Source organism: Oryctolagus cuniculus, chromosome 4 (genome assembly GCF_051225735.1).
Source record: "Oryctolagus cuniculus isolate XC-2025 breed Fujian yellow rabbit chromosome 4, ASM5122573v1, whole genome shotgun sequence".
Taxonomy (NCBI): domain Eukaryota; kingdom Metazoa; phylum Chordata; class Mammalia; order Lagomorpha; family Leporidae; genus Oryctolagus; species Oryctolagus cuniculus.
The window spans coordinates 140,130,595-140,157,420 of record NC_142870.1 but is presented as its reverse complement, the minus strand read 5'-3'; the positions used below and the strand labels follow the sequence as shown (position 1 = coordinate 140,157,420).

The following is a 26,826-nucleotide window of genomic DNA, read 5'->3' as shown; positions in this document are numbered from 1 at the left end:
CTTTATTTACAGATAATTCCCTCCTTAATTTTATGTAGAAATATTTTACTTTTATATGTTGTTAGGTGAGAATTGTTATCTGACATATTAAAATCTGCCAAACACTTGCCAGTCCCTTCAGTTTCTTTGTCATTTTTCTGGAATGCAAAATCGGAATGACTGGGAGGTCCTGCAGAACACCCCACGGCATCTTATATTTTCCAGAATGCACTTTACGGGTCTTTCCACTCACGTCACATCATGTTAACATTGTGTAAACAAACAAACAACCCTTCCCGCCCCTCTAACTCAGCTCACTCTTTGGGCAGAGAAGGGCAAGGGCTGAGGAAGGGTGAGACTAAGTGACCCGGAAGCATGTGTCCACGCATGCTTAGAAACAAATAATCAAGGGAGGGTTTGAGGCAGCAAAAAATCCTCATCCTACCAGCTTGTCCTGGGAAAGTATCCAAACCGGAGCGATTACACTGGGGAAAAACTGGATTCAGAATGTCCCCAGTCTCCACGCGGCATCATCCAGGGGGTGGAGTGGAGGAAGATCAGAGAGAAACTCAGCAGAGAGAAAGGCCATGAAGCAAGGGAACTGCGTGGAGTTTCTTTGGGTAATCACACTTGGTACAATGCCGCTTTGTTCTGTCATTTTCTCTGGGCAGCCTGATCAGACACTCTGCCTACTTAAGGGAACTTGACCTTGGAAACAATGGCCTGGGAGAAACGGTGGCTGTTGACATCCTTGGAGCCCTGAGAGCCAGGAAGACAGGTAAAGTGTTTCTCTCCATCTGTTCACATCCACTGACTCCTAAATGCTCACCACTTGCTCCACTTTCTCCACTTAATAACAGGCCCCGAGGGTTAAATAAACTGACCTGGGGGCAGGCCTAGCAATCAGAGTACCTGGGTTTTATATCCACCTCTGACTGCTAACCCTAGCTTCCTGCTAACACAGACCCTGGGAAGCAGCGATGATGACTCAGCTAACTGGGTTCCTGATACTCACATGAGAGGCCTGGATTATATTCTTTGTGTCTGGCTCCAGGCCCAGCCCCCTCCTCCCCAGGGCCCATAGGTTATTTGGGGAGTGAACCAGCAGATGGGAGCTCTCTCTGCCTCTCAAATAAATAAATGTTTTTTAAAGAATTTATGTCACTAACATAAAGAGGTAAATATATGGCCTGAACTGTGTGATGACCTGGAGCACAGTGTGTCAACTGCCTAGTGATTTGCACAATTCAGGAACTTGGATGTCATATGTGGCCTTTGATCTAAACAATGAATGTTTTTAAAGTGAAATTTGTTTAATTTTCTCCCTCTTCCATTATCCTCACCTATTCTCCATGAAAGTCTTCTCCCATTTCCTCTTCCCCTTCCAACCCAACCCACAAAGATTTCTCAAACATATCAGTCGGAAAACCCAAGTAACAATCCTCAAAATATTACACTGTGTTTTCTGGATCTTCAAAGAATGGCTAAATCGTGACTGGCATAGGGATAGCATGCGGAATGTTTTATGATCATGGAGTCCTTTGGACATGAGAAAATCCCGAATGGAATGAGTTGCTAATGCTGGCTACCCTGTTCTCTCCTTCACCAACACCATCAGAATTAAAGATGGCTGCTCTTGGTGCTAACCAAGAGGAGGTGAAGAAACATCATTTTAAATGAGGCTCAACAAAAGACATCATTAACAGATTGAAGAATGCAAATTCAACATGAAGAAGAGTAAGCAAGCAAGGGCCGTTTGGCCCAGCAGTTGGTTGCAATGGCCACATCCCCATCAGAGCACCTGGGCTCAATACCTCAATTCAGCTCCTCATTGCAGGGTCCGCCGAACGTGCCTCCTGGGAGGTAGCCGTGACAGCTTGAGTACTTGGATTCCTATCATCCATGTGGCTAAAGCCTGGAGTCAGCCTAGCCCAGCCATTGTCAAGTTATTGGGCAGTGAACCAGTAGATGGAAGCTTTATTTCTCTGCCTCTCAAATAAATCAACATATGTGTATATACACATATTTAAAATGGAGAGAATACTTGGTACATTACCTGGAGGGTCACCTGGAGACAATTAAGTAGCACAAGCATCCATCTTTGCTATTTGTATAGTAAAATTGTCTTAGACACATGGCATAATTATAGATTGCATTTTTAATGCTGGTAGTATTTTAGAGAAAAGTATGATGATATTATTGTATACTATATTGTCATTTTAAAAACTGAAATTGCAGTTTTTAAGGATTTATTTATTAATCTGAAAGGCAGAATTACAAAGAGAGAGAAGGAGAGGCAGAGAGAGAGAGATCTTCCATCCGCTGGTTCACTCCCCAGTTAACCACAACAGCAGGAGCTGCGCCAATCCAAAGCTAGGAGCCAGGAGCTGCCCCAGGTCTCCCACGCCGGTGCAGGGGCCCAAGGCCTTGGGCCATCGCTTCTACTGCTTTCCCAGGCCACAGCAGAGAGCTGGATTGGAAGTAGAGCAGCCGGGACTTGAACCAGCGCCCATATGGGATGCCGGCACTGCAGCCAGTGGCTTTACCTGCTACACCACAGCGCCGGCCCCTACAGTTTTTAAGTCAACCAAGTGATTCCAGAGTTTTTACATTTTCCCCTTATTTTAGAGAAACAGAGCATCTACTTCCTATGCTATTACAGTTAAACTCAATTCAACAAAATTATTCTGTTGAACTCAATTGAAATTTAACTTGAAATGAAGCTCCGCACACTGAAGGCAGGTTACTGATTTCCTCTTTGCTGGCACTGTGGTGGCTGCATCATTACACACCATGGCAGAAGACCCTGCAAGGCTGCAGACAGTCCTGGCTGGTACTGCAGTGCGTGCGTTCGAGAGACAGATGGCTCAGTGGCCTGGTGGAGAATGACTCTCACCGACTTCCTCTGTGGGCGTATTTGGAGCTGCTTGCTTTGAATAGGGTTTAATTTGCATAAGTGAGAAGATCATTATGAAATACCCACCTGAAAACACAAAGACTCATTTAAAAAGCATTAAAAAGTCATTTATAGTTCAAGAAATTGGTTTTCTTCCAAAAATAGCAGCATACATCATGAGTAGCATTAAGGTGTCCATCTCTCAAACTGAAATGGCCCGGGGCTGTCTCCAAGAAACACTACAGTCAGGCGGTTGGTCTGAGCACCAGGGAGGAGTCCTTAAAACGGGGTTCACTCGTATTAGGGTTCACCCTAACGTCCTCATTTTGAGCATTAAAAAGCAGTTAGTAATGTCACTGATTGTACAACTAATGTTCGTCTATTGATTGCTTCTGTGTTCTTATCATTTGCAAGTTAGCAAGCTAATTACTAATTCTAATTCCTTCACGAAATCTAAATTAACAGCTTGAGGTTACTTCTTTGCCTAGCAAGGAGTTCTTAATGAGTGCCGTTCATAATAGAATGCACACAGAAATACCTGCAACCACACTGCTTTAAAAAGTAATTCCAACAACAGACTGTAGCCCATTTCCTTTCCACAAGGAAGGAAACAGAATGCCTCAGGACCCCTTCACATATTCATTATTTCCTTATTTCTTTCCACGTACATTTATTAAATACCTACCATGTTGCAGACTCAGTTTTATTTATTTATTTTATTATTTGAAAGAGAGGGAGAAAGAGAGGGAGAGCTCCAATTTGCTGGTTCACTCCCCAGACGCCCACAACATCCTGGGCGGGGCCAGGCTGAAGCCAGGACCCTGGAACTCCATCCATGTCTCCCACCTGGGTGGCAGGGACTCAACTACTTAAGCCATCTCCTGCTGCCTTCCAGGGTGCACATCAGCAGGAAGCAGGAATCAGGAGCAGAGCCAGCCTCCAACGAAGCACTTGGACACAGGATGTGGACATCTTCACTGGCATCTCATCCTCTAGGCCAGGTGCCCAACCCAGCCCCCGTTATAGACACTGGAGAGGGCGAGGATGAATTCCTGCCTTCGTGGGGACTGCTTTCCAGTACAGCAGTCAAGGACGCTTGGCTATCAGAGGGGGGGAAATAAAGCAAAACAGAGGACAGAGGGCGTGTGTCAGGGACAGTCTCAGAGCCGACAGGGAAGGACTCGCTGCGAAGAGACGAAGAGACGTTGAGCGAAGTCCTGAGGGAGGCGGGAGCAGACATGCAGACATCCGAAGGAAAGACATTCCAGGCAGAGGAACAGCAAGTGCGAAGGCCTTGGGGCAGGAGCCTACCGGTTCCTTCTAGCACCAGTAAGGCAGCCAGTATGGCCAGAATGGAGTAAGGGAGATTAGGCGACAATTGGCCAAAAAGTCTGAGACACAAGCCTGGAGGCAGGAGGCTGTGTAGACAGTCACGGGGCTTCCGTTTTCAACTCTGTTGAGATGGAAAAGCATTGAGAGTTTTAGGCAGCGGAGTGACTTGATCTGACCCGCGTTTCAGCAGGATCGCTCCAGCTGTGCCGGAAACGGCCTGCAGGGGAGGCAGGGAGTCCCCGTGGAACGTCTTCTCCGGAGAACCCACACAGAACGCTTCCAGCAGACCCAGGGCACCCGGCACGGCACGGAGAACGGGGATGAGGCGAGATGCTGGCAGGGGGAAGATTCAGGAACATTGAGCAGCAGGGACTCAGCCCTTCCCGCCCCTCTGCCTTCTCTGCCCTGCTGCTAGAAGGCTGGCGCTGGAAGACTGGGGCACTCTTTGAGAAACTGAACAGCCCTAGACAACGGAACTCCGGGCTCCGACGCGTGGCTCCCCACAACCGTTCAGAGAAGCCTTGCAGGTCAGCAAGCCTTGACCATGCGCGAGGTCTTCCCGTCAGCCGCTGGACACCTTGTGCTCCATTTGAACAGAAAGCCGAGAATCCGTCACTGCAGAGACCAAGCCTGAAAGGGGAGAAAAGGATCCCTGAAGAAAACTGAAGGCAAAAACCGGCTGCAACCTTCTCAGCCAAACGGAAGATAACGCATCCACACAGAGAATAAATCCTATGAAAAATGAAAGATTTAGAAAACATTCTTGGAAAGCAAAAGTGATGGCCAAGGTTAAACTTTCAAAAGAAAGGTTAAGAGATAAAGTCCAGAAAGTAGAACAAAAGACAGGGAGGTGGAACATTGGTGAGAAAATGCGAGAGACAGCGAAGCACACGGAATCCCAGTGTCTAAGTAACACTTCCAGAAAGACGGAGCACGGAAGAGCCGAGGGAATTATCAAAGGAACACAAAGTGCAGTTCAAAAAGTTCCCAGGAGATGCATATTATGAACACACCGTGCATGGATTTCAAAAGTTTTGGCATCAAAATAAATGTATCTTTTAATTCGATGTCCATGAACTTTCTGAATTACCCTCCTAAATCGAGAAATTTCCAGAGCCAAGAGACATAAATGTGCACAGTGACAGAGCCCACTGAGTGTCCAGCATAGTGATTGATAAAAGGCATATCAATTTTTGTGTGTGTTTATTTTCACGTTATTTGAAAGACAAAGAGACAGAGGGAGATCTCCCAACCACTGGTTCACTCCAAATGCTCACAAGACAGGGCTGGGCCACGCCAAAGCCAGGAGCCCAGAATTGTGGGTGGCAGGAATCCAAGTACTTACACCATCCCCTGCTGCCTCCCAGGGTGCGTATTGGCTTATCATGACAGCATTTCAGAACACTAGAAACGAGGAGCTATTGCAACAACTTGCTAAAAGAAAAAACTCCCTCGCCAGAACTGGAGATAGAATGATGGACTTTCTAACTGCAGCCAGGGACTGTGGAACACACCATGGCGATTCGGTGAGGAGTCTGTACGTTCCTGATGTCTAACCACGCGTGAGGACAACACACAGATGTTTTCAGCATGTGAGGGCTCGAAGTGTACCTCCTCTGTTTTCACCCTGAGGAGGCTTCCAGAGAGCATGCCTGAGCCTCAAAGGCAAAGAAGACGGAGTCCAGAAATCAGAAGAACCCACTCGGCACAACAGAAAAGAGACCCTCAGATGATGGCGGAAGTCACACCCAGTCCGCACAGCAGCAAGAACGTGGAAGCCTTTGGAAAGGAGGAAGAGAGGTGAAAACTAAATCAACGGAGCAGCTGGAGAACCTAGGAATTTTGAAACAAAGACTGATAGAGCGTGAGACATAAAAGAAAATTTGGTGGAAATATTTAGCACAGGGACACAGGAAACTATGACAATTGAAAAAATAAAGCCCAGGACAATAATTATGCCAGGCAAAAGAAAGCTATGTAAGAAAAGGAAGCACTGACGACGAAAGGTATCTAATGACACCAACTGGATACGAATGCACCATTTCATTAAAAACAGTGATATGTCTTTAGTGGCAGGCATGGTGAGAGGAAGTGACAAAGCTCAAAATGTGAAATTTAACAATGAAACATCAAGAAATAATAGAAAACAGCTTGCAACCAGGCAGGAAGTATCATGAAGGACAGCCGCACGTGCTGAGAGTGGCCGCCTCTGGGGGACCAGGCGTGCTGCGGGCAGCAATGAATCTCTTGTTTATTGTGGCCTTTTAGCCGTTCTTTATATATACACTTTGATGAAAATATTTAAATATTTAATTTTCTTCCATTTATTTATTTTAGATCAGCTGTGAGGGTGAGGCCACAACCAGGCCACGGCCCAGCCCCACTTCCAGTCTCTCAAATTTTAAAATTTTGATCACTCTAAGACACCCAGCAATCCCCTTCATGCCTTTTTGAAGACCACTGAGCTGGAAAATTATACCCTTTCGTCTCTTAAATAGATCGATAGCATTACTTACAGAATTCACTTTTACATAGATAGCAAACTTTATACTAAAATTTTTCCCTAAACTAACAGCACTGTATTTTTCCCATTTTGACATCATTGCTTAAAAAAAAAAAAGTTTCCTTTTTTAAAATTTTATTTACTTGATAGGCAAGAGAGAGACAAAGAGCACTTCCATCCACCGGTCCAAATGCCTGCAAGGGCCAGGGCTGGGCCAAGCCTAAACCAGGAGCTGGGAAGTCCAGCCTGCTCTCCCACACGGATGGCAGGGGCCCAGTGACTTCAGCCATCACCTGCTGCCTCCCAAGGTACACATTAGCAGGAAGCTGGCATCAAAGCAGAAGCAGAGAACAAGGCACTGTAATACAGGATGCAGGAATCGCAACCAGCATCTTAAACTGTGAGGCCCAACACCTGCCCTGAAGAAAAGATTTTTGGAGAGTGAATTGAATTGAAACTCACATAGCTTTCTTACCAGGCCATCTATTGCTGTAACTCCATGTCACCATTTAATGCTGACTTAAATCATCTCAGCTACAACAAAGGCTTCACAAACCTGAGCTATGCGGCACTGAAAACGTGTAGAAATTCCTAAGAGGAAAAGGAGTGAAAAGGACGACACGACGGTCATCTATGGGTTGGGCTGCCTCACGAATCCGCTGAGGCCTCAGGCTGGCCTGCACATCACACTGTTGGCCCCATTCCAGTGGTCTCCGGCCCCCTGCACTCCTCACGCCTGGGTCATGCAGCCCACCCTCCCTCCTGACCCTGGTCAAGACTTTGGACCTCATTCTCCTGAAGTCCTTGCCTTCCCCTGGTTTACACTTGTCCTTCTCTGAGCTTTTGCTTGCCCCTTGACCATGATTTGTCAGTTTCCTATTAAATTTAACATCACTTAGAGACGGTGCTTGGCTCCATGTGGCTGAACCAGAGAGAGGCAGACTGGGCAGGTGCAAACTGTGCTACATCATCAACATCCCGGTTTCCTGCTCCCTTTCCCCACCATCAGCCTTAGCTGTTATCCTCATGGCTGCAAAGTGCCCGCTTCACCTGTAGCCTCCCATCTCCATTCTAGACTAGAAGAAAGAGAAGGCAGGGACAAGCAGAAGGTGTGGTACCTGCCTAGGAAATCCCAGAAATCTCCAGCACACTTCTGCTTGTGATTCACTGGTCAGAAGCCGAGCACTCACCCATCCCTAATGCCAGGGGAGACTTGGAAAATAGGATCCTTACTCAGCTGGGCACGTTGCTGCCCCAAGGAAAATATGAGTTCCATTAGAACAGAAAGCAGGAAGCCGGCGTCGTGGCTCAATAGGCTAATCCTCCGCCTGCGGCGCCGGCACACAGGGTTCTAGTCCCGGTCAGGGTGCCGGATTCTGTCCCAGTTGCCCCTCTTCCAGGCCAGCTCTCTGTTGTGGCCTGGGAGTGCAGTGGAGGATGGCCCAAGTTCTTGGGCCCTGCACCCCATGGGAGACCAGGAGAAGCACCTGGCTCCTGGCTTCGGATCAGCGCTGTGCACCAGCTGCAGCGGCCATTGGAGGGTGAACCAACGGTAAAGGAAGACCTTTCTCTCTGTCTCTCTCTCTCTCTCTCACTGTCCACTCTGCCTGTCAAAAATAAATAAAAATAAATTTAAAAAAAGAACAGAAAGCAGGAAAAAAGATTTTAGGCAGGGAACTGTAAGAATTTCCATGGGCCAGTTCATCGTCTATACCCTAGACTTCGCAAAAGGCCCTAGAAATCAGCAGCCTCTCCAGAGTGGCTCAAGCGCAACACCAAGGCCTTTGCTGGTCATTGTGCATGGGCCCCAGAGGCTGCTGGGAGATGTGTATCTGCATAAATTGCTGCTCTACAAGGAAACAAGGAAAACACACACCTGGGCCAAAAGTAGATGCAGGAAATCAGAGGGGCTTCTGTACAACCCCCTGACATTGGCACCCTCCTAGGAGCCTACCTCCCTCGATTTTATTACATCAACCCCACCTGGAGTATGAGCAAGCCCCAACACACACAAATGAATCATATGATAGAATGACCCCTAGCACACCTAAAGTACCAAGAAGCATTTGCTCACCAGAAGAAAATGGCCAACCAGGGTACCAACCTCGCTTCTCTTCCCTACGTGCCTGCACCGGTACCCACCGCAGATCTGGTATCTGGCCCTTCGCAAGTCCTGACATGGTAAACCACACTGTCTGACACCACCAGGACCCTTAGCCACACTCCCCCTTCCTGCCCTCCACTCCCCTGTCCTGTGGCCAGCCTGGACAGCCACTTCCACGTTTCACTTCAATTCACTCTCGAGAACTGAAGTTCAGTACTATCACTGTAGCTCTTAGTTTTCTTGTCAGCTGTATGTCTTATTTCCCTTCTGCTCTTGGCCTCTCCCTGGGGTATCCTGGCCTCTGCAGACTGCAGCGTGAGGCACCCAGCAAGCAGGACAGGGCCATCTGGCTGGATGAGAAACAGAAAGAGGCAGCAGGCAGGATGCTGTGGGGAAACGTGCAAGGATCCGGTGACACCAGCTTCCCGAACAGCACGCTGGGCATCCGGGTCCTTAGTCTACAGGAAAATCAATGGGGACCCTTGGTATAAAGTGATACAAAAGCAACGCAAATTCTTGTAAGTACAAAAGCAAATTTATTGGCTTGCATAATTAAAGTAGAGTAGTTCTAGCTACAGATCCAGCTGCATTCAGCAGTTCAAATAACCCCGCCTTCCTCCATCTTCTGGACGTTCTGCTTCTATTATTATTATTCTATTATTATCAGGCAAGTTGCCCAAAGTTAGTCAGATTGTTGTGTCAAATTAGGCAGCATTAGCCAGAAGTTTACATTCTACATGTATAATAATCCCAAGAAAGATCTGCTCTTCTCTTGGCTTTCATTGGACCATCACAAGTCACATGATGCCTGCTAACCAATCACTGTGCTAGGGAGATGAGGTGCACTTTGAGAACAGTCCTCGCTTCGGTGCCAAGCCCCCAGACAGCAGGGGAATGTGTTCCTGCAGGAAATTTACGGTACTATTCCAGACAAGAGATGGCCACCAAAGAAGGGAGCCAATAATGATACCAAATCATTACTGATATGGTGAATGGCAAGATCGGAACTTTTTTTTTTCAGAGGATTAACGAGGCTGGATTTGGGGTTGGGGAAGTCAGACTTAGGAAGACTAGTTAAAGGAATGATGCGTGTAAGAAGTTATTACAGAGGTAAACCCATCACTCTGATCACTCACATCAAGAAGATGTAGGGGAAGGGTATCAGATGTGAGGAAAGTTACCTACATAATGGCAACATGAGAAACTACCCCCTTCAGAAGTCCCGGACCTAGCCCACCCAAAGGCATTGTGGGTGTCCTATCTACTCATGATTACGTTCCTCCCCTTTCCCAGGTAAGCTTCCAGTCTTAAAAATTACAGTCACTCCCCAGATCTCTTCAGACACCTTCAGAGGTATTTGGAAAAATAGTAAGAAATCTAGCACCACCAGCAAAAAGAAGAAAAAGGTATGTTCTCTGATGTCTTTGTCAGTGACAGCCACCAGGGGGCGCTGTGTGGTGCCTGGGCACACTGTTGGGGGGGGATGGCACCATCAGCTGTAGACTTTGCACTGGAAAACAGCAGAATTTAAGTTCTTGGTCACACTCCTCCACTTGAACCATCATTCCAGTCTGATGGATGATGACTGCACCGGGAGAGACATTGTAAAAGAATAACAGTTCCCTCAAAGATTAGAGCGAACGCGACCTCCTGCCTTTAACACCATCCCCACCCAAATCCTGGTCCCACCATCTGAATGGGTCTGCCTAAATTCCTTATGAAACCTATGCTGCATGTTAGAGAGACATGGTTCACGTGTTTATCCATTAGTATATGATACTAAACTTTTTTCTTTCTTGAATTTATGATTTCCTGTTCATTATTTCACAGGCTAAAAACTGAACGTGGATGCCTTATTTCCATACAAATGACATCTGTTTCTAGAGATAGTGCTGTGGTGAAATGGGTTAAGCCACCACCTGCAATGCCAGCATCCCATGTGGGCGCCAGTTTGAATTCCAGCTGCTCCACTTCTGATCATCTCACTGCTCACGCACCTAGGAAAGCAGCAGATGACCAAGTGCTTGGGCCCTTGTCAGCCCTACCCATGTGGAAACCCAGAAGAAGCTCCTGGCTCCTGGCTTAGGCCTGGCTCAGCCCTGACCATTGCAGCCATCTGGGGAGTGAACCAATAGATGGAAGATTCATTCTCTCTCTCTCTCTAACTCTGCCTTTCAAATAAATAAAATAAATCTTTAAAAAAAAAAAAAAAGAATGTCATTTGTTTCCGTGGCCAAACAGATGTGCTGAAAAGATAGTTTGTTCTAATATTTTTCACTGTGACCAAGCCCCTTTCAAGTTCTAAAATTTACTAAGACTTTTATACAAAAGTTCAGAGTGGTGTTAATTCCATCATACTTGTCACTTTCTGAATGTGGGTTTCAAGGCAGGTGTTGTGACAGAGAAACTGTTCTTGTTTTAAAAAAACAACAAACCGGGGCAGCGCTGTGGCATAATGGATTAAGCCACCACCTGCAATGCTGGCATCCCATATGGGCACCGGTTCAAGTCCTGGCTGCTCCTCTTCCCCTCTTCCGATCTAGTTCTCTGCTGTGGCCCGGGAAAGCAATAGAAGATGGCCCAAGTCCTTGGGCCCCTGCACCCACGTGGGAGGACCCGGAAGAAGCTCCTGGCTTTGGATCCGTGCAGCTCCGGCTGTTGAGGCCAATTGGGGAGTGAACCAGCAGATTGAAAACTTCTCTCTCTTGGCCGGCGCTGCGGCTCACTAGGCTAATCCTCCGCCTTGCAGCGCTGGCACACCGGGTTCTAGTCCTGGTTGGGGTGCCGGATTCTGTCCTGGTTGCCCCTCTTCCAGGCCAGCTCTCTGCTGTGGCCAGGGAGTGCAGTAGAGGATGGCCCAGGTACTTGGGCCCTGCACCCCATGGGAGAGCAGGAGAAGTACCTGGCTCCTGCCTCGGATCAGCGTGGTGCACCGGCCGCAGCACACCGGCCATGGCGGCCATTGGAGGGTGAACCAACGGCAAAGGAAGACCTTTCTCTCTGTCTCTCTCTCTCTCTCTCTCACTGTCCACTCTGCCTGACCAAAAAAAAAAAAAAACTTCTCTCTCTCTGCCTCTCTCTTTCTTTCTCTGTGTAACTCTTTCAAGTAAATAAATAAATCTTTTAAAAATGTATTCAAAAGCAGGGAGAGAGACAGAGATCTCCCATCTGCTGGTTCACTCCCCAAATGTCTGCGACAGCTGGGGCTCCATGAGGCTGAAGTCAGTAACCTGGAACTCCATCTATGTCTCCCACCTAGGCGGCAGGGAACAAAATGATTGGTACAGCTCCAGCCATCATGGCAAATTGGGGATTGAACCAGCAGATGGAAGACCCCCCCCCCTTCTTTCTGACTCTACCTCTCTCTGAAATTCTTTCAAATAAATAAAATAAATCTTTTTAAAAATGGGTTGATATAGTACAATGCAGCAATTTCACATCTGGGTATATTTCCAAGAGAATTGACAGCATTGTCAGGAAGAGCTATTTGCAAACACACCCACAGTAGCAACAACAGACCAAAGGAGGAAGCAGCTCAAATGCCCGTGGCTGAATGAATGGATAAACAAGATCTAGACACACGATGCAATATTACTCAGCCTTCAAGAGGAAGGAGATTCTCCCGCTACCACTTGGATAAACCTTGAGAACATAATGCTAAGTGAAATAAGCCAGCCACAATGAGACATATCCTGGATGAGTCCAGTGACAAGCTTAGAGCTGTCAGCATCACAGAGATGGACAGACAGGTGCTTGCCAAGTGCTGGGGGAGGGAGGGCAGGGAGTCGCTGTTCAGTGGGTACAGAGCTTCAGTTTTACAGGAAGGAAAAGTTCTGGCGATCAGTTGAACAACAAGCTCACTATACCTACAGCTACTAAGCCAAACACTTACACACAGTCCTGAAGATTGGAAATTTTATAGGCATTTTGCCACAATTAAAATTTCTGACTGGGCTGACATATAGTGTGTCTGCCTGTGCCTGAAGAGACCATTAACATTGCTTAGTTTTTCTTACTGCATACTCTTTTTACTATTTTAATGTCTTTCATCTATGAGCTGTCAATTTTAAAACACCCAAAGCCATTTGCTACATGATGATGAGCTTGTTAAATGTCGGTAAGAGCGTGCTCTGGCTGCTGCAATGGTGCCAAGCGAGCAGAAGAAACACAGAAAGTGCGCTGGCCCCCTGAGCAGACAGGGCTGTGTGACAGTAAAGAGTGGTGGCGAGAACACGAAGGTGAGTGCAAGGAGCAGGCCTGCTGGGGGAGGCAGGGGAGGTCCTGTCCAAGCTCAGACAGGTTCAGGTACAAAAGACAGTACAGCTGCAAGGGGCTCACTGAGCAGAATGACCTGACCAAAGTCCTAGGGAGGAGCATCAGGGAGGACACTCGGAAGCTGGGGGCCCTACTGTGGCAAGGCTTAAATTTTTAACTTATTTGAAAAGTAGAGATAAAGATACACACAAAGAAAGACCATAACAGACATACATACAGAAACATCTCTTATCTGCTGATCACTCCCCAAATGCCCACAACAGCCAGGCTTGGTCCAGGCCAAAGCCAAGAGCCTGAAACTCCATTCAGGCCTGCTACGTGGGTGGCAGGGGCCTAGGTAGCTGAGCCATCATCCACTGCCTCTCAGGGCCGGCAATAGCAAGAAGCTGGAATGAGGAACAGAGCCGAGACTGGCACGCAGGCCCTCTGATACGGGATGTGGGTGTCCTAAGCAGCGTACGAAGCACCACACCAGCCGCTCGCCCTGTGGCAGGACCACAATGAGCACCTGGGACACGCAGACTTAGGCTTGAGGACATCCGAGCAGGGGCACCGGGTGGAAAGGGGCACGGAGAGGGGCTCCCAGGGCACGCTAGACAGATCCAGCTCGGGTGCGGAGGAGAGTTGTTGCATGGTGGTTTTTTCTGCGTTCTCTTCTCTGCCTAAAAGCAGTGCTTCCCAAAAAGAGGCTGAGTGCCAAAAATCCCGTTCCCCTGGCAGTTCCATAGCCAAGGAAGATTGACTCCTGTCTGTCTCCAGAGACAAGAAGCTGGCGCAGGGGAAATGAATCACCGTACTGGGTATTATCACAAAATCCTCACCTCCCGTATCTGCGCTCTCTGTAAGGGCTGTCTCTCTTGTCCAAACGTCCCTCCCCATAAGCAACCTTCTCTTAGGCAGATGGCACAGAAGCCTCGAATCCAAGCCTAGTTGAGTCATCCTCCCATCTGTCCCTGAATTCTTACTATTTCTGGGAACAAAAACCTCTCTTTTCTCCTGCTAATCTGTCTTTTGTCAGTTTAAATCACAAGCCCCCAAGTATAGAACCTAAGTGGGCAGAAGAAGAGTTTTTCTTTCCAGATGCCAGGAAAAGCTATTTTAGTAGAGATGAATGGCATGGAGGAAGGGAGACAGGATGGCTGAAGATGAAAAATAATAATAAACAGAAATGTCCAGTTGCCTTGGGAGACAGGTTTTTCCTGGAGGACTTAAATATTTGGCTTAAAGAAAGCTGCCCCCTCTTCCCCCAACAAAAGCAACCTTGCCAACAATGCTCTGAGCACCAGTGATGGAGAAAACAGCCGAGGAGGTCCTAAAACCCGGAGCTTGAGTCTGGCTTTTGCTCCTACCCACTCAGACTGGCCTGAGGAGCCTGGAGGGTTGTGGTGGGCTGGAAGCTGAGCGGGCATGAGCCAAACAGATGCTGGTTTTGCCACATTCCTCCCCAAGGCCCCTCTAGTCCCTCCCTTCCTGTGTTGACAAACAGAGAGAAACCTCCATAGAGCTGAACCCAGCCAGGCAAATCACTGGAGGCCCCTCTAGTGGGCCAGGGCCACACCTGAACAGCCCCTGCAGCCTGGATTCCCTGCACCTGCTTCTGCTCTGGCTTCGCCCCAGTGCAGCTGAACCCTCACACATCTTTTCATTCCTGTTCCCTTGGGCATCTGAAAATTCTTCCCAACCTGCAAACTGCACTCCCCTCCTCACCTACTCTTCCCATGGCCCACCAGGTCCTCGCTCCAGGCTTCTGTTCTCCCACTCCAGTGGAGTCAAGATTGATCTCTCTCTCTCTCTCTCTCTCTCTCTCTCTCTCTCTCTCCAGGTTTCATGGCTACACACAGACACGTGCCATTCCTTGTGCTTAACCCCCTTCAGCCTTCCATCTGCATTTCCCTCCTCTCCTTTCACTCTGCCCAGTTCACGCAGGCTGGGTGCACTTGATCGTCACCTAGTCCCAGCCTTCCGCCTTCCCCAGATGGCGAGCATTCAGTCCTCTCTAGTCAGCTTTAGCAGGAGCAGCCATGTGTTCCGTGTGGCTCACCTGTATGTTCACTCATACAGGACGGTCAGCCTCACCTCTCCCACTATTGCTCTGCCCTGGCCAACAGCTGGGAGAGGTTTGCTCTCCTCACTCTTCTGGCCTCAAGGGCCTCTTATCCCCTCCCCACAGCCCCTCCCCTCCCCCCCATTCAAACTCCACCTCTTCCCCAGGCTTTCCCTCATGGCACCAGACCTCAGATCTCTCTGCACCCTCCCAGCACTTCCCCTCCGTCAACAGCCACCACACACCTGCACCTACCCGAATGTAACTCTGTCCTTATACGTGTCTGCATGGACTATGGACTTCCTGCCTGGCTCCTGGAGACCAGTTAACTTCTGCCCAGGCACAATACCTGGGGTCAGGACATTCTGGGGACAAGGCAGAAGGCTCCAAGTCCCAAACTTGCCACAGCAGGGGTCCCACTTTAGGCTCTCTGTGCCTCAGCTCTTTAGCTTTTAAAGGGAGGTATTGTCTGTTTTGCTGGGAAAACAAAAGAATATGGTTAAGAATACTTCCAGGCCCAGTGCTGTGGTGCAGCTGGTTAAAAACCCAGCCTGCAGCGCCAGCATCTCACCTGGACACCAGTTCGAGTCCCAGCTGCTCCTTTTCCAATCCAGCTCTCTGCTATGGCCTGGGAAAGCAGTAGAAGATGGCCCAAGTCCTTGGGCCCCTGAACCCATGTGGGAGACCCGGAAGAAGCTCCTGGCTTCTGGCTTCAGATTGGCTCAACTCCGGCCATTGAGGCCATTTGGGGAGTGAACCAGTGGATGAAAGACCTCTCTCTCTCTGTGTCCACCTCTCTCTGTAACTGTCAAGTAAATAAAAATCTTTTAAAAAATAAAATAAAATTGGGGCCGGTGCTGTGGCTCAGTGGGTTAACACCCTGGCCTGAAGCACTGGCATCCCATATGGGCTCCGGTTCAAGCCTCAGCTGTTCCTCTTCCAATCCAGCTCTCTGCTATGGCCTGGGAAAGCAGTGGAAGATGGCCCAAGTCCTTGGGAACCTGTACTCCTGTGAGAGACCCGGAAGAGGCTCCTGGCTCCTGGCTTCAGATCAGCTCAGCTCTGGCTGTTGCGGTCATTTGGGTAGTGAACCAGTGGAACGGAAGACCTCTCTCTGTAACTCTTTCTGTCGCTCCCCCACTCGTGGAGGAACGACACTGGACCCTGCGCTGTTCTTTTTGCCCGGCTCTTCCCGGGTTAGCTGCCAGCCCCTCACTCGCGGAGGAACGATGCCGTCCCGGGTTAGTTGCCGGTCCCCCCCCCCCCCCCGCCGAGGGGCGGCACCCCTGCCACTTTCCCCGCTTCCACGGAGGAGCAGCACACCGCAGGCCTGCTCTCTCGGGGGCTGCTCAGATGTTCCTCAGGTGTTCCTGGTGCATGGTGTCTCTCTCCTCCTTTATAGTCCTCTTCCACCAATCCCAACTCTGCTGCCCATACGCCGAGCACGCTGCTCTCCTCCAATCAGAAGCAGGATCAGCTCCTGCAGCTTATCAGTCAAACTGATGAGGCAGCTGCGTAGAGGTTGTTTGCTCCCTCTCAGCGCCATATTGTTGGGAGAGCAGATGCATAGAATAAGTCTTAATTCCAGTAACTTAGTCTAGTCTCAGTTGCTCCCCACACTTTCAAATAAAAATAAAATAATTCTTAAAAAAACATACTTAAATACTTCCAGGGGCCAGTGCAGTGGTGCAGCAGGTTAAAGCCCCCGCCTGCAGTGCCAGCATCCCATATGGGCACCGGTTCAAGTCCCGGCTGCTTCATTTCCAGTCCAGCTCTCTGCTATGGCCTGGGAAAGCAGTGGAAGATGGCCCAAGTCCTTGGGCCCCTGAACTCATGTGGCAGATCCGGAAGAAGCTTCTGGCTTCTGGCTTCAGATTGGCTCAACTCCGGCCATTGAGGCCATTGAGGCCATCTGGGGAGTGAACCAGTGGATGGAAGACCTCTCTCTCTCTGTGTCCACCTCTCTGTAACTGTCAAATAAATAAAATAAATATTTTTTAAAATAAAATAAAAATACTTCCAGGGGTTAGGAAGCAGTCAGGAAAGGCCCCCGTGGGAATAAGGAAAAAGGGATTTATATGAAACCTGCCATCTGTGGATTAGACAACCAACATCACCCAGAGAAAATGCAAAGATCGACAGGGAGCGCGAGGGCTCCACATCCACAGGTAACTGTAAGAGACTGGACCGTGGCACAGAGCCGCATGTCTGAAGTGCTTAGCAACTGAGCAGGTCAGCACAACCTGCCTTAATCACTCAGGTCAACAATCTTTTTCAGCTATCACATCTCTCAAGTGGTCAGCAAGGCAAGGTTTGTTAGGTAGCTGGTCAGTAACCATGCCGGCTCCAGGGAGACAGAATAAACAAGGCAGACACCTAAGGCAGCGAAACTATGCAGAACTGACCCACTGCTATGCACGCCCTGTATCAGCACCCAGTGCCCAGACCCTGGCAGAACCCTCCCTGGGGGGCCCCTCTGGCAAACAGGGGTCTCAGGTTCTCAATCAAATCTAATTTCATTTGCTTTGCTCAATCCTACTCATCGACCTACTCCACCACCGTGGGACAAAGAACTGATCCCAGATCCCTGTAACAACACGGCTGCAGTCTATGCTTTCCAAACTACCCCCTTCACGCAGCGGCAGTGTAAGCTCTAACTCCCTTCTCTGCACCTCACTACTCCTACATACAAAAAAGAGAGATTAAACTAGTTTAAAGTGAGTCCCATGGGTTTCTAGGATCCTTTTAGGGAACAAGTCAGGTCAAAGACTGCATTCATTCAGAACCTTTTTCCTCCTTTTCACTTTCACTCTAAGGGTACAGTGGAGTTTTCCAGAAACTACATCATCTATGATGTCCTGCTTTAACAATACCTTGCAATGGGTTTGTTTTTAAATGAATTAATACATTTTAACTTTTAATTTCTTAAAGAGTAAAATAACCATCCCGCCTATCTTCCACAGACACAAAATCTCCTTAAAATTTTAATAACTTTCAGATCTAAACGAACTATATGCCCAAAAAGTTTGACCACCACCGAACTTTCTAGATCTTCACGGTCATTCACTCAACAGTTTCTTGTAACCACTGTTTTTTTTTTTTAAGACATCCAGGACGTAGTAAGAACACGGTACGAGCACTCATAGCAGTTTATACTTGGTAGGGGAGAGGCAAACGAATAAATTAACGGGATCATTTCCCAGCTAAGGCCGAAAGCAGTACAGGCACGCACCCCAGCGCGGCTCGCGCCCCAGGCGCCAACCCAACACCTCCGCGCAGCGGCCGCACCGCCTCGACCGACGATCCGCAGGCCCCGCCCAGCGGCCCGGCGCGGCGAGGGGCGGGGGCCGTAGTCCCGCCCCCGGCGCCGGCGTGCGACGACGTCACTGACAGCGCCAGCCAATCGCGGCCGCCCTAGCCGAGACAATACGGTGACCCGCGGCCTGCGGGCGGCGCTGTGGGCCCGCCGGACGGCCCCACCGAGCCGCCATAGTTGCCCGCCTCCCGCGACCTAACGTCTTCGCCGCCGGCTCCGCGCCGCCGCCATGGCCGACGTGGAAGACGGCGAGGAGACCTGCGCCCTGTCCTCTCACTCCGGGAGCACAGGCTCCAAGTCGGGGGGCGACAAAATGTTCTCTCTCAAGAAGTGGAACGCGGTGGCCATGTGGAGCTGGGACGTGGAGTGCGATACGTGCGCCATCTGCAGGGTCCAAGTGATGGGTAAGTTACACGCGAGGCCGGGGCCGCGGTACGGCCTCCGCGGGGTCGGCCCCGGGCGGCTGCGCCGGAACCCTCGGCTGGTCCCGCGGGCCCACGCCCCCGCTTCAGGCCGCCTGGGCTGCGGTCGCCGCCGGCGCCTTGGTGTCGTCCCAAGGCGCCCATCTCCGGGCGACCGGTGCCCCGGGGAGAGAAACGGACAGTAGGCAGGCGATGAGACAGGGTGGTTTCAGGCGCTGAGGGAGGTGCTCCGGGGAGAGAAGTTGGGTGATTTGATGGGAGCTGGGGCTCCACCCGTCGGGTGTAGCCCGCCGGGGCCCCTCGAGCAGACCGCAGAGGGGCCGGGGGCAAAGGCCGCGGTGGCGCGGAGCGCGCCGGAGGCCCCGTCACCCGCCCCGGAGGCCCCGTCACCCGCCCTGGTGGCCTCGTCACCTGCCCCGGAGGCCCCGTCACCCGCCCCGGTGATGCTCCGCGGTCGTCTGGCGCAGGAACGAAAATCTCGGTCCTGCCCCGCAGGGCAGCGCAGCGCAGCGCACAGCCATTGCCTTTCCTGCTGCTGCGGCTTGCGCTGCTGGCTTTTCAATCCGGATCGATCTAAGGTGTCCCGATGGCGCTCGTTGGGCCTGGGAGGGGGCACCCTGTGGCTAAGGAGCAAGTGTCCGTCCTCGGAATTGGAGAATGTGGTCCCTTAACTCCCCTCTCCATCCCAGGACGTCGTTTCCTGGAGAAGACGCTGCCTTGGGGGAGAACTTCCTTTTCCATAACATTTTGAAATCCAACATCCGGACGAAGTGAAATATTTTGGAGCAGCTTAGTCTCCTTTATGTTTTACATGGTTTCTGTTTTAAGATCTCGGGCCACCTTGAAAAACAAGCCCTCCTTAAATGCAAGTTATGTTTTTAAATAGTGCATTTGAAATTACTGTGAGAGCATTTTAAGTAGTGTTTTTACTTGAGGGTTAGTTGAAGAAAACTGAGGTTTCCATAGTTTGAAAACTTTGTGGTTTGCCCTAAAAAAAAGTGAGAGAATTGGAAATAAACAACTTAGAGAATTGCTTTCTCCTTTTGAGGGGTGAGAGTTGAAATCTACCAGAGTCAAAAGATTTCTCAGTGTATGCTGTCTTTTGTCTTTTGTTCACAAGGGCTTGTTTCATAGAGGGTTTCCAACAGTATGATTCAAATATTTTTAGGCTTTTACTCTGAAAGACCCGGATTTTAGACAGGATCCACTTATTTGCGTATTTGCCTGTAAAACAGTTAATACCCTCCCACACACACCTCAGTTAGGAACTAAAATCATAATTTTCAGTTTGAGAGGCATTTTGTTTATTGTTGATCAAGGAGACCTGATCTTTTATTCTTTTGCTGGACAAGCTTTACGCAAAGATTGTACCCCCTAAGCTTTCTTCAGTTTAAAGGAAAATCAGCTGCCTTTTCATTCCTTCTTAGTTTATAAAAAATGTCCCCAAAGGGTCTTTAAGGATTTTTTTTAAAGATCTCAGACCACCTGTTAGCTATTTTCTCCCCAAAGAGGAAAATTGTTTAAACAATAAGTGGAAAAGAAAGCTTGCAACAGACTTTACTGGGATATTGAAAGTTGGTCAGAGAATGGGCTATAAGTGACTCAGAGTCATCATTAACTTTCTAATTATCACAAATATTCTGCTACTCTAGGTTTAAAGTTGAATATTTACAACCGCCATACTTGGAGGTCAGAAACATATTCTGAACCTTTGTGTTTTGTTTTTGTGAGATGTTAAAATTCAGTTAGTGGTCATGTGATAGTAGAAATAATTTTCCCCCTACTCTCCTAGTTCTTTTTCTAGCAGCATTTTTTTTTTAAATAGATTTATGTATTTATTTGCAAGGCAGAGAGCTACAGAGAGAGAGAAGTCTTCCATCTGCTGGTTCATTCCCCTAATGGCTACAGTGGTCAGATCTGAGCTGATCTGAAGCCAGGAGCGTCCTCTGGGTCTCCCACACAGATGCAGGGGCATAGGAAGTTGGGTCATCTTCTGTGGCTTTCCCAGGCCATAGCAGAGAGCCCGAGCCCCATTTTAAAAGGTGTTACTGTTATTGTGCTTAGGAATGGACTGTTTTAGATACTAGGAACATCATTTAACATTTTTCTATTTTTTATCTGAAACTTTAGGGATCTGTATAGATTTGGGTCTGTTTTTTGGAAAATGAATCTAAAAGCTATGAGCATAATTCAGAGATTTCTAGATTCTGAAATGATAGCCTATTTAGTGGGGCCAATTTTGAGGCATAGCAGGTTAAACCTCCACCTGTGACAGCTGTTCCACTTCCAGTCCAGCTCCTTGCTAATGTGCCTGGGAAACAACAGAGGATGGCCCAGATGCTTGGGCCCATGCACCTGCATGGGACACCTTGAAGAAGCTCCTGGCTTCAGCCTGGCCCAGCGTTGGCTGTCGCAGCCATTTGGGGAGTGAGCCAGGGGAGGAAGATTTCTCCCTCTCTCTGTGTAACTCTGCCTTTCAAAAATCTTTATTTGAAAAAAAAAATCCCATTTAGTTCCATTTCCTTACCATTTATCTCACACACCTAAATGATTGTTATGCTTTTTGTGCCAAGATTTGCCTCTTGGCCTGTTCTGATAGGAGGAACGCCCTCTTGGTTTCCACTGCCTTCGGTTCTTCCTGAAGGGAGCAGATGGCACAGTGAGCAAGTATGGAGGCAGAAGAGGAGAGGCTTGCTGGGTAGAGGCAGGTTAAAGTCACAGTAACCCCGCAGCAGTATATGTTACCTTAGATGGACGTTGCACGTGACCTTATTTTCCTAAGTTATAAAAGGCCGTGGTTTTCCAACCCTAATCTTGAAATGCAGCAATTGCCCGGAGCTAGGCAAGTACAGGGCGCAAGGCTTCTCTGTTACATCACCGTCCTGGTGATCCTTGGGTGTTAGTCTCCCTCTCCATCTGCCAGTGAGCTCCTTGGGACCCAGCCTTGGTCATTTTGGTGTCCCCAGTGCATAAGTCCTTGCAAAGAACAGATGCTCAGTGACCGAAACTGAAGCAAGCCTCAAGAGACAGTGGTTGTGGTACACGCTGAGGAGGCCAGGGTGGTGCTGTTTCTTAAGGCTAAGAGCCTGGGGAGAGGAGCAGATACACGCCTGCGCCTGATCCACTGTAAGGAGAGAAGCAGGCTTCAGCTTCCCCGTGTTTCTATTTTTACAGAAGCATTTCTCTCTTAGTTATGTCTTTTTCCTGTTGGTTTGAACTTCCTTTTACCCATTTTTGATTCATTTTCCATTTCAGTGGTCCCTGAAATATCCTGTATTACCTCCTCCATCAAGAAAAGAGTACTACAGATTCAATTTTGAAAACCTGTGATACACCTTTTGGTGCCCATTCATAGCATTTACTCCCAAGTAATTTATTAAGATAGTTCGCTAGGTAGATGCTTTGTGCTGATTTATCTGTAAAGGGAGCATTTTCTTGCGGAAAGAAAAAACATATTTAGGGATAGCTAATTTTTACTTTAGCCATAAAATTCTCCCAGGTGTGTATCTCTCCACTTAATGTATAAATGCCTCATGGTCGCACTCCCTCTTTCACAAGTGAGGGAACTGGGGCTCCTAGGGGTTCCTCACTAGTCCAGGGCCATGAACTAGTAAATGCAGGGAAGTGGGAATGGACGTCTGCCTCCAAAGCACTGCTTCCCTTCTGTGCCTCGCTGCCTCTCCACCAGGCCTGTTTGGGAGACCAGCAGTAGGGGCCTATTGGAAGCAGCGCTCAGGCGTCGTTGAAAAAAGTGAAGAAATTCTTTTTATGACTCATTCAAGGAATGCTTCAGTGTTGAGAGTATGGATGACTCAAAATATTTATTTATGAAAGAATCAGAAGATGTTCTGAATTTAATTTTTATATAGTTTATACAGCGGCATAGTTCAAAAATTTAGAAGTTATGTGATGAAAATTTGCCCATGACATCCCCTCCCAGTAATTTTTATTGTTGATTTTTTTTTTCGAGATTTTCCAAAAGTTCATGGTAAATGGAATTAAAACTAAGTACAGGGACCAGTGTTGTGGTGCAGTGGGTTAAGCCACCACCTGCAACACTGGCATCCCATAGTGTGGGTTCAAGCCCTGGCAACTCCACATGCAATCTAGCTCCTGCTAATGGCCCTGGGAAAGCAGCAGAAGATGGCCCAAGTACTTGGGGCCTCTGCTGCCCCTTTGGGAGACCTGATGGAGTCCAGGCTCCTGGCTTCTGCTGGCTTGGCCCTTTCAATGACGGCTATTTGGGAAGTGAGCTAGCAGAGTGAAGATTTCTATCCCACTCTGTAACTGCCTTTCAAATACATCTTTAAAAAAAAAAAAAAAAGTTTGTTTTGGCACAAAAAACCTTTACTCATGTATAATATTTTCAAAATCTGCATTTTTCATGGACATTTTTGGATTTCAAAAATGTTTTGCACCAAAATAAACTTATCTTTTAATGCGTAGTGCCTTGTGTTTTATTGCTGTTTAAATAGTTACCTACAGATGAGAAATTAATAGTATAATTTTTTTATTTCCAGCTCTAACCCATAGGGCTTTTGACTTTGAAGTATCTGGATTGTAAAAATTGCGTTCTGAGAATGAGAATTGCTGTTTGTTTACTTTTAGATGCCTGTCTTAGATGTCAAGCTGAAAACAAACAAGAAGATTGTGTTGGTATGTTGTAATTTCCAGCTCTTGCTTTTTCAACTAAAGGTTTTCCCTCAGTAGGGATATTTGAATTTGTAGATTAAGATTGAGTGTATCAGTACACAAAAATGAACTGTGAAAAATGATGCACTATTAACATAAAATGTGTTGGTTCTCAAAAGTCCTAAATGGAATGAATCTGCAAGTCCTGTTACTGCTATAATTAAGAATTGGTCATTCCAGAAATGACCAGAAGTAATTACCTTTTATTAAGAAAGTTATAAAAAAAAAAGAATTTGTTAAACCCCATTTGAGGGGAAGGCATTTGATGTAGTAGATGAAACCCTCTTGGCACCCACATCTCACATCAGAGTGGCTGGGTTCAAATCCTGCCTCTGCTCCTGCTTCTAGTCTAATTCTAATGTGCACCCTGGGGGGCAGCAAGCAGGTGATGGCCAGAATAGTTGAGTCTCTGCCTCTCATTTGGGAGACCTGGACCTGGATTGAGTTCCCGGCTTTGGCCTAGCCCAATTCTGGCCTTTGGCACGCATTTGGAGAGTGAACCGTGCATAGGAGATCTCTTTCTGTCTCTGCCTTTCAAATAAATAATTTTTTTTTTTTTTTAAGGAAAACCTCTTTTGAATTTTGGCTGTGTTATGGATTGACTTGGGTTCTAGTTAAACATTATAGTTTTTAGGAATCTTATTGTATTTAACTCTTCAGCCAAAGTAGAAAAAGCTCTATCTAAATTTTTTTTTAGACTGTGGTTAGTTTGTTGAAGTCTATTAATATATCATTATAGTCAGCTACATGTTTTAAGCAATTCCAAGATTGATTTATTTTCTCATTTTATTTGGAAGGCGGAAAGGTCTTCCATTTGCTGGTTCACTTCCCACAGCAGCTAGGGCTGAGCCAGACCAAAGTCAGGAATGCAGAACTCAATCCAGTCTCCATGTGGGTGGCAAAGACCTAAGTATTTGAGCATCACTGCTGCCTTCCAGCACGCACATTAGCAGGAAGCTGGATCAAGAACAGAGCTGGGAGTAACCCAGGCACTGCAGCACGGGATGCAGGTCTCCCAGGTGACAGCTTAACTTCTGCGCCAAGCAAGCACCCCAGTTCCAGGGATTTTATGTCCTACCACTCACCTCCCCTCCCCTCCCTTCCCCTCTTGCTCTTTCAAATAAATTTTTTTGGGGGGGGGGGATACTAGTTTGGGAATTGTGAGGGGGAGGCCACTTTTTGAAGCCGAGAGGCTTTCTCTGCAGCCAGCCTCTTGGAAACATTCATTCTGTTTGTCACAGAAGGAACCGCACTGCATATGGATGACTTCACACAATCCTCAACTTCTAGAAAAAGTTTACTGGGTACATAGCTGTTAGCGTTCAGAAGCATGTCATCTGCTGATAATAGCCTGTAACAGGCATTGGCAAGTAAAAAATCAGTATTTTTTTTTTTTTTTAATAAAATAAAGCCTAGAAGATCTCTAAGGTCAAACATGACTAAGAAGGTCTGGGATCTAAAGAAGGTTCAAGTCCTTTAATCTCCTAACTTCAAAAAGAGCATGCGACACTATGTAGGAACTGAGGGTTATCACGTCATCCACAGATTCTAAAGTAGGGCTGGAAAAGCCCCCCAGACACGGTGTCTTATCTCGTTTCTTAACTGCAGCTTATACATGTAAGGTCCTGTTTGTTTTTTAGATGGGAAAAAGCTATTTTGACCAGTTAACCATCATTTTTTCAGGATTATGAACCATAGCTATTCATAATAGAAAATAAGCTATAATTTTGAGCTTAGTCATTTCAACTGAAACATGTGATGTGAACTGTTCTTTCTTCCAGTGGTGTGGGGAGAGTGTAACCATTCCTTCCACAACTGCTGCATGTCCCTGTGGGTGAAGCAGAACAATCGCTGCCCGCTCTGCCAGCAGGACTGGGTGGTGCAGAGAATCGGCAAGTGAGCGCGCACGGGCCTTCCCGGTGCCCTCGTGTGGAGCCCTGCTGGATCTCTCCCAAGTGCCCTACAAGGCTGCAGCACTGCAGGGACTAACTCTCCACCTAGGAGGCGGTGGGGCTGTGGGCCTGTAGGACTCATCAGAGGCCTGGGTTAGCATTTTGTCAGTTTTATGTTCAGAAATTCTTGACAGTTAATGTAATTTATTAAAGATGGTCTTTCCTACCTCTGTGGTGTGTGTCGTGCACACTATTTAGAAGTGCTATTAAAGAGCAGAGAACGCCAACCAAATGACCTTTATAACTTACCTGTTGACAGACAAGAGGCAGTGGAGGCAGTCCATTCAGAGGAGAGCTTTTTTGCATGCCTATTATTGATCAGTTTTCAAAAAGAAAATGTAACAAATAAAATGCAGTTTAAAACCTAGCTCTTATCCCTAATTTGTTCCTGGTTTTTTTTTTTTGTGATGGAAAGAGGGGGGATAGTCTGTGAAGTAAAAATTCTAAGTTTGGACCAGTGAACGGGATAAATAAAATTTGAACCTTTGGTTGGCTGTTAAGTCATCATTCTCCATCTTTGACTCATCAAGAAAACCTAGATAAGCACTTGCCTCACTATTCAACCATCAAGTGGTGAAAGAATTTTTTTGTTTGTTTGGTTGGTTTTTGTTTTAATTTTTAGAAGTATTTTCTAGTTTTTTAGTCAGATGATGTTTTAATTTAACTGTGTTTTAGGTAAAGTGTTTATGAGGGGGCAATGTTTACCAATGTAGCATTGAATCAAAAAAGTTTATTTTATCGCCTAATGTTTCAATAAATGGTTTATTCTGTTTATCTTATTTGAATTGTCATTTTTTAAAATTTTATATACAACCTTAAACTTGATGTTAATAAATTAATTTAGTGAAGACTCATTCTGTTTGAAAAAGTTCCTGTTGCACTCTTGGCAATAAAATGTATTACTAGAAACATGTAAGTGCAAGAAAATATTTAAATTTTATCATACTCATTCACAGGGAGATCATTTTTATGCCAAATTATAGATCACAAGTTCAATTTGAATTCTTTTTCAATAGAGCTTCTAACATGAACTTAAAAGACAAAGCCTTGAAATCTTAACTACTCCTTCAGCATCAGAACATTGCCATTCTGAATCTTTTTTTTTTTTTTTTTTTAAGATTTATTTATTTGAAAGTTACAGGGAAAGACAGTGAGAGGTCTTACATTCTTAAAGATTGAGAACGGTGGGGCTGGTGCCGAGGCATAGCAGGTAAAGCTGCCACCGCCTGCGGCACTGGCATCCCATATGGGCACCAGTTCAAATCCCAGCTGCTCCACTTTGATCCAGCTCCCTACTGATGCACCTGGGGA

General features: G+C 47.4%; 2 protein-coding genes across 3 annotated transcripts in view; both read left to right on the top strand.

Moving 5' to 3' along the window:
- Window positions 1-11,026, top strand: part of LOC100358019 (uncharacterized) — a 70,658-nt gene extending 59,632 nt beyond the window's left edge. Inside the window, exons 9-11 of the mRNA XM_017346669.4 lie at window positions 651-757; window positions 10,108-10,220; window positions 10,645-11,026. Of these exons, the coding sequence (XP_017202158.4) occupies window positions 651-757; window positions 10,108-10,220; window positions 10,645-10,656 (232 nt within the window). The 3' untranslated portion in view covers window positions 10,657-11,026. The remainder of the gene's footprint in view (window positions 1-650; window positions 758-10,107; window positions 10,221-10,644) is intronic.
- A 7,649-nt stretch (window positions 11,027-18,675) lies between these two features.
- On the top strand, window positions 18,676-26,294 carry RNF7 (ring finger protein 7). 2 transcript variants are annotated; one of them, XM_051859025.3, is made up of 3 exons: window positions 18,676-18,846; window positions 23,480-23,527; window positions 25,345-26,294. In XM_051859025.3, the coding sequence occupies exons 1-3, from the start codon at window positions 18,679-18,681 to the stop codon at window positions 25,399-25,401; spliced, it is 273 nt and encodes a 90-aa protein (XP_051714985.2). In that variant the 5' UTR covers window positions 18,676-18,678; the 3' UTR covers window positions 25,402-26,294. The 2 variants fall into 2 exon arrangements, with proteins under 2 accessions (XP_051714985.2, XP_008264483.1); XM_008266261.5 differs by having other exon boundaries at window positions 18,676-18,853.
- The last annotated feature ends 532 nt before the right edge of the window (window positions 26,295-26,826 follow it).

Coding starts and splice junctions, on each gene's coding strand:
- RNF7 (XM_008266261.5), top strand. CDS start 18,679: ATGGCCGACGTGGAAGACGGCGAGGAGACCTGCGCCCTGTCCTCTCAC. Junction 18,854..23,479: donor CTGCAGGGTCCAAGTGATGG/GTAAGTTACACG, acceptor GTTTACTTTTAG/ATGCCTGTCTTAGATGTCAA. Junction 23,528..25,344: donor CAAACAAGAAGATTGTGTTG/GTATGTTGTAAT, acceptor TCTTTCTTCCAG/TGGTGTGGGGAGAGTGTAAC.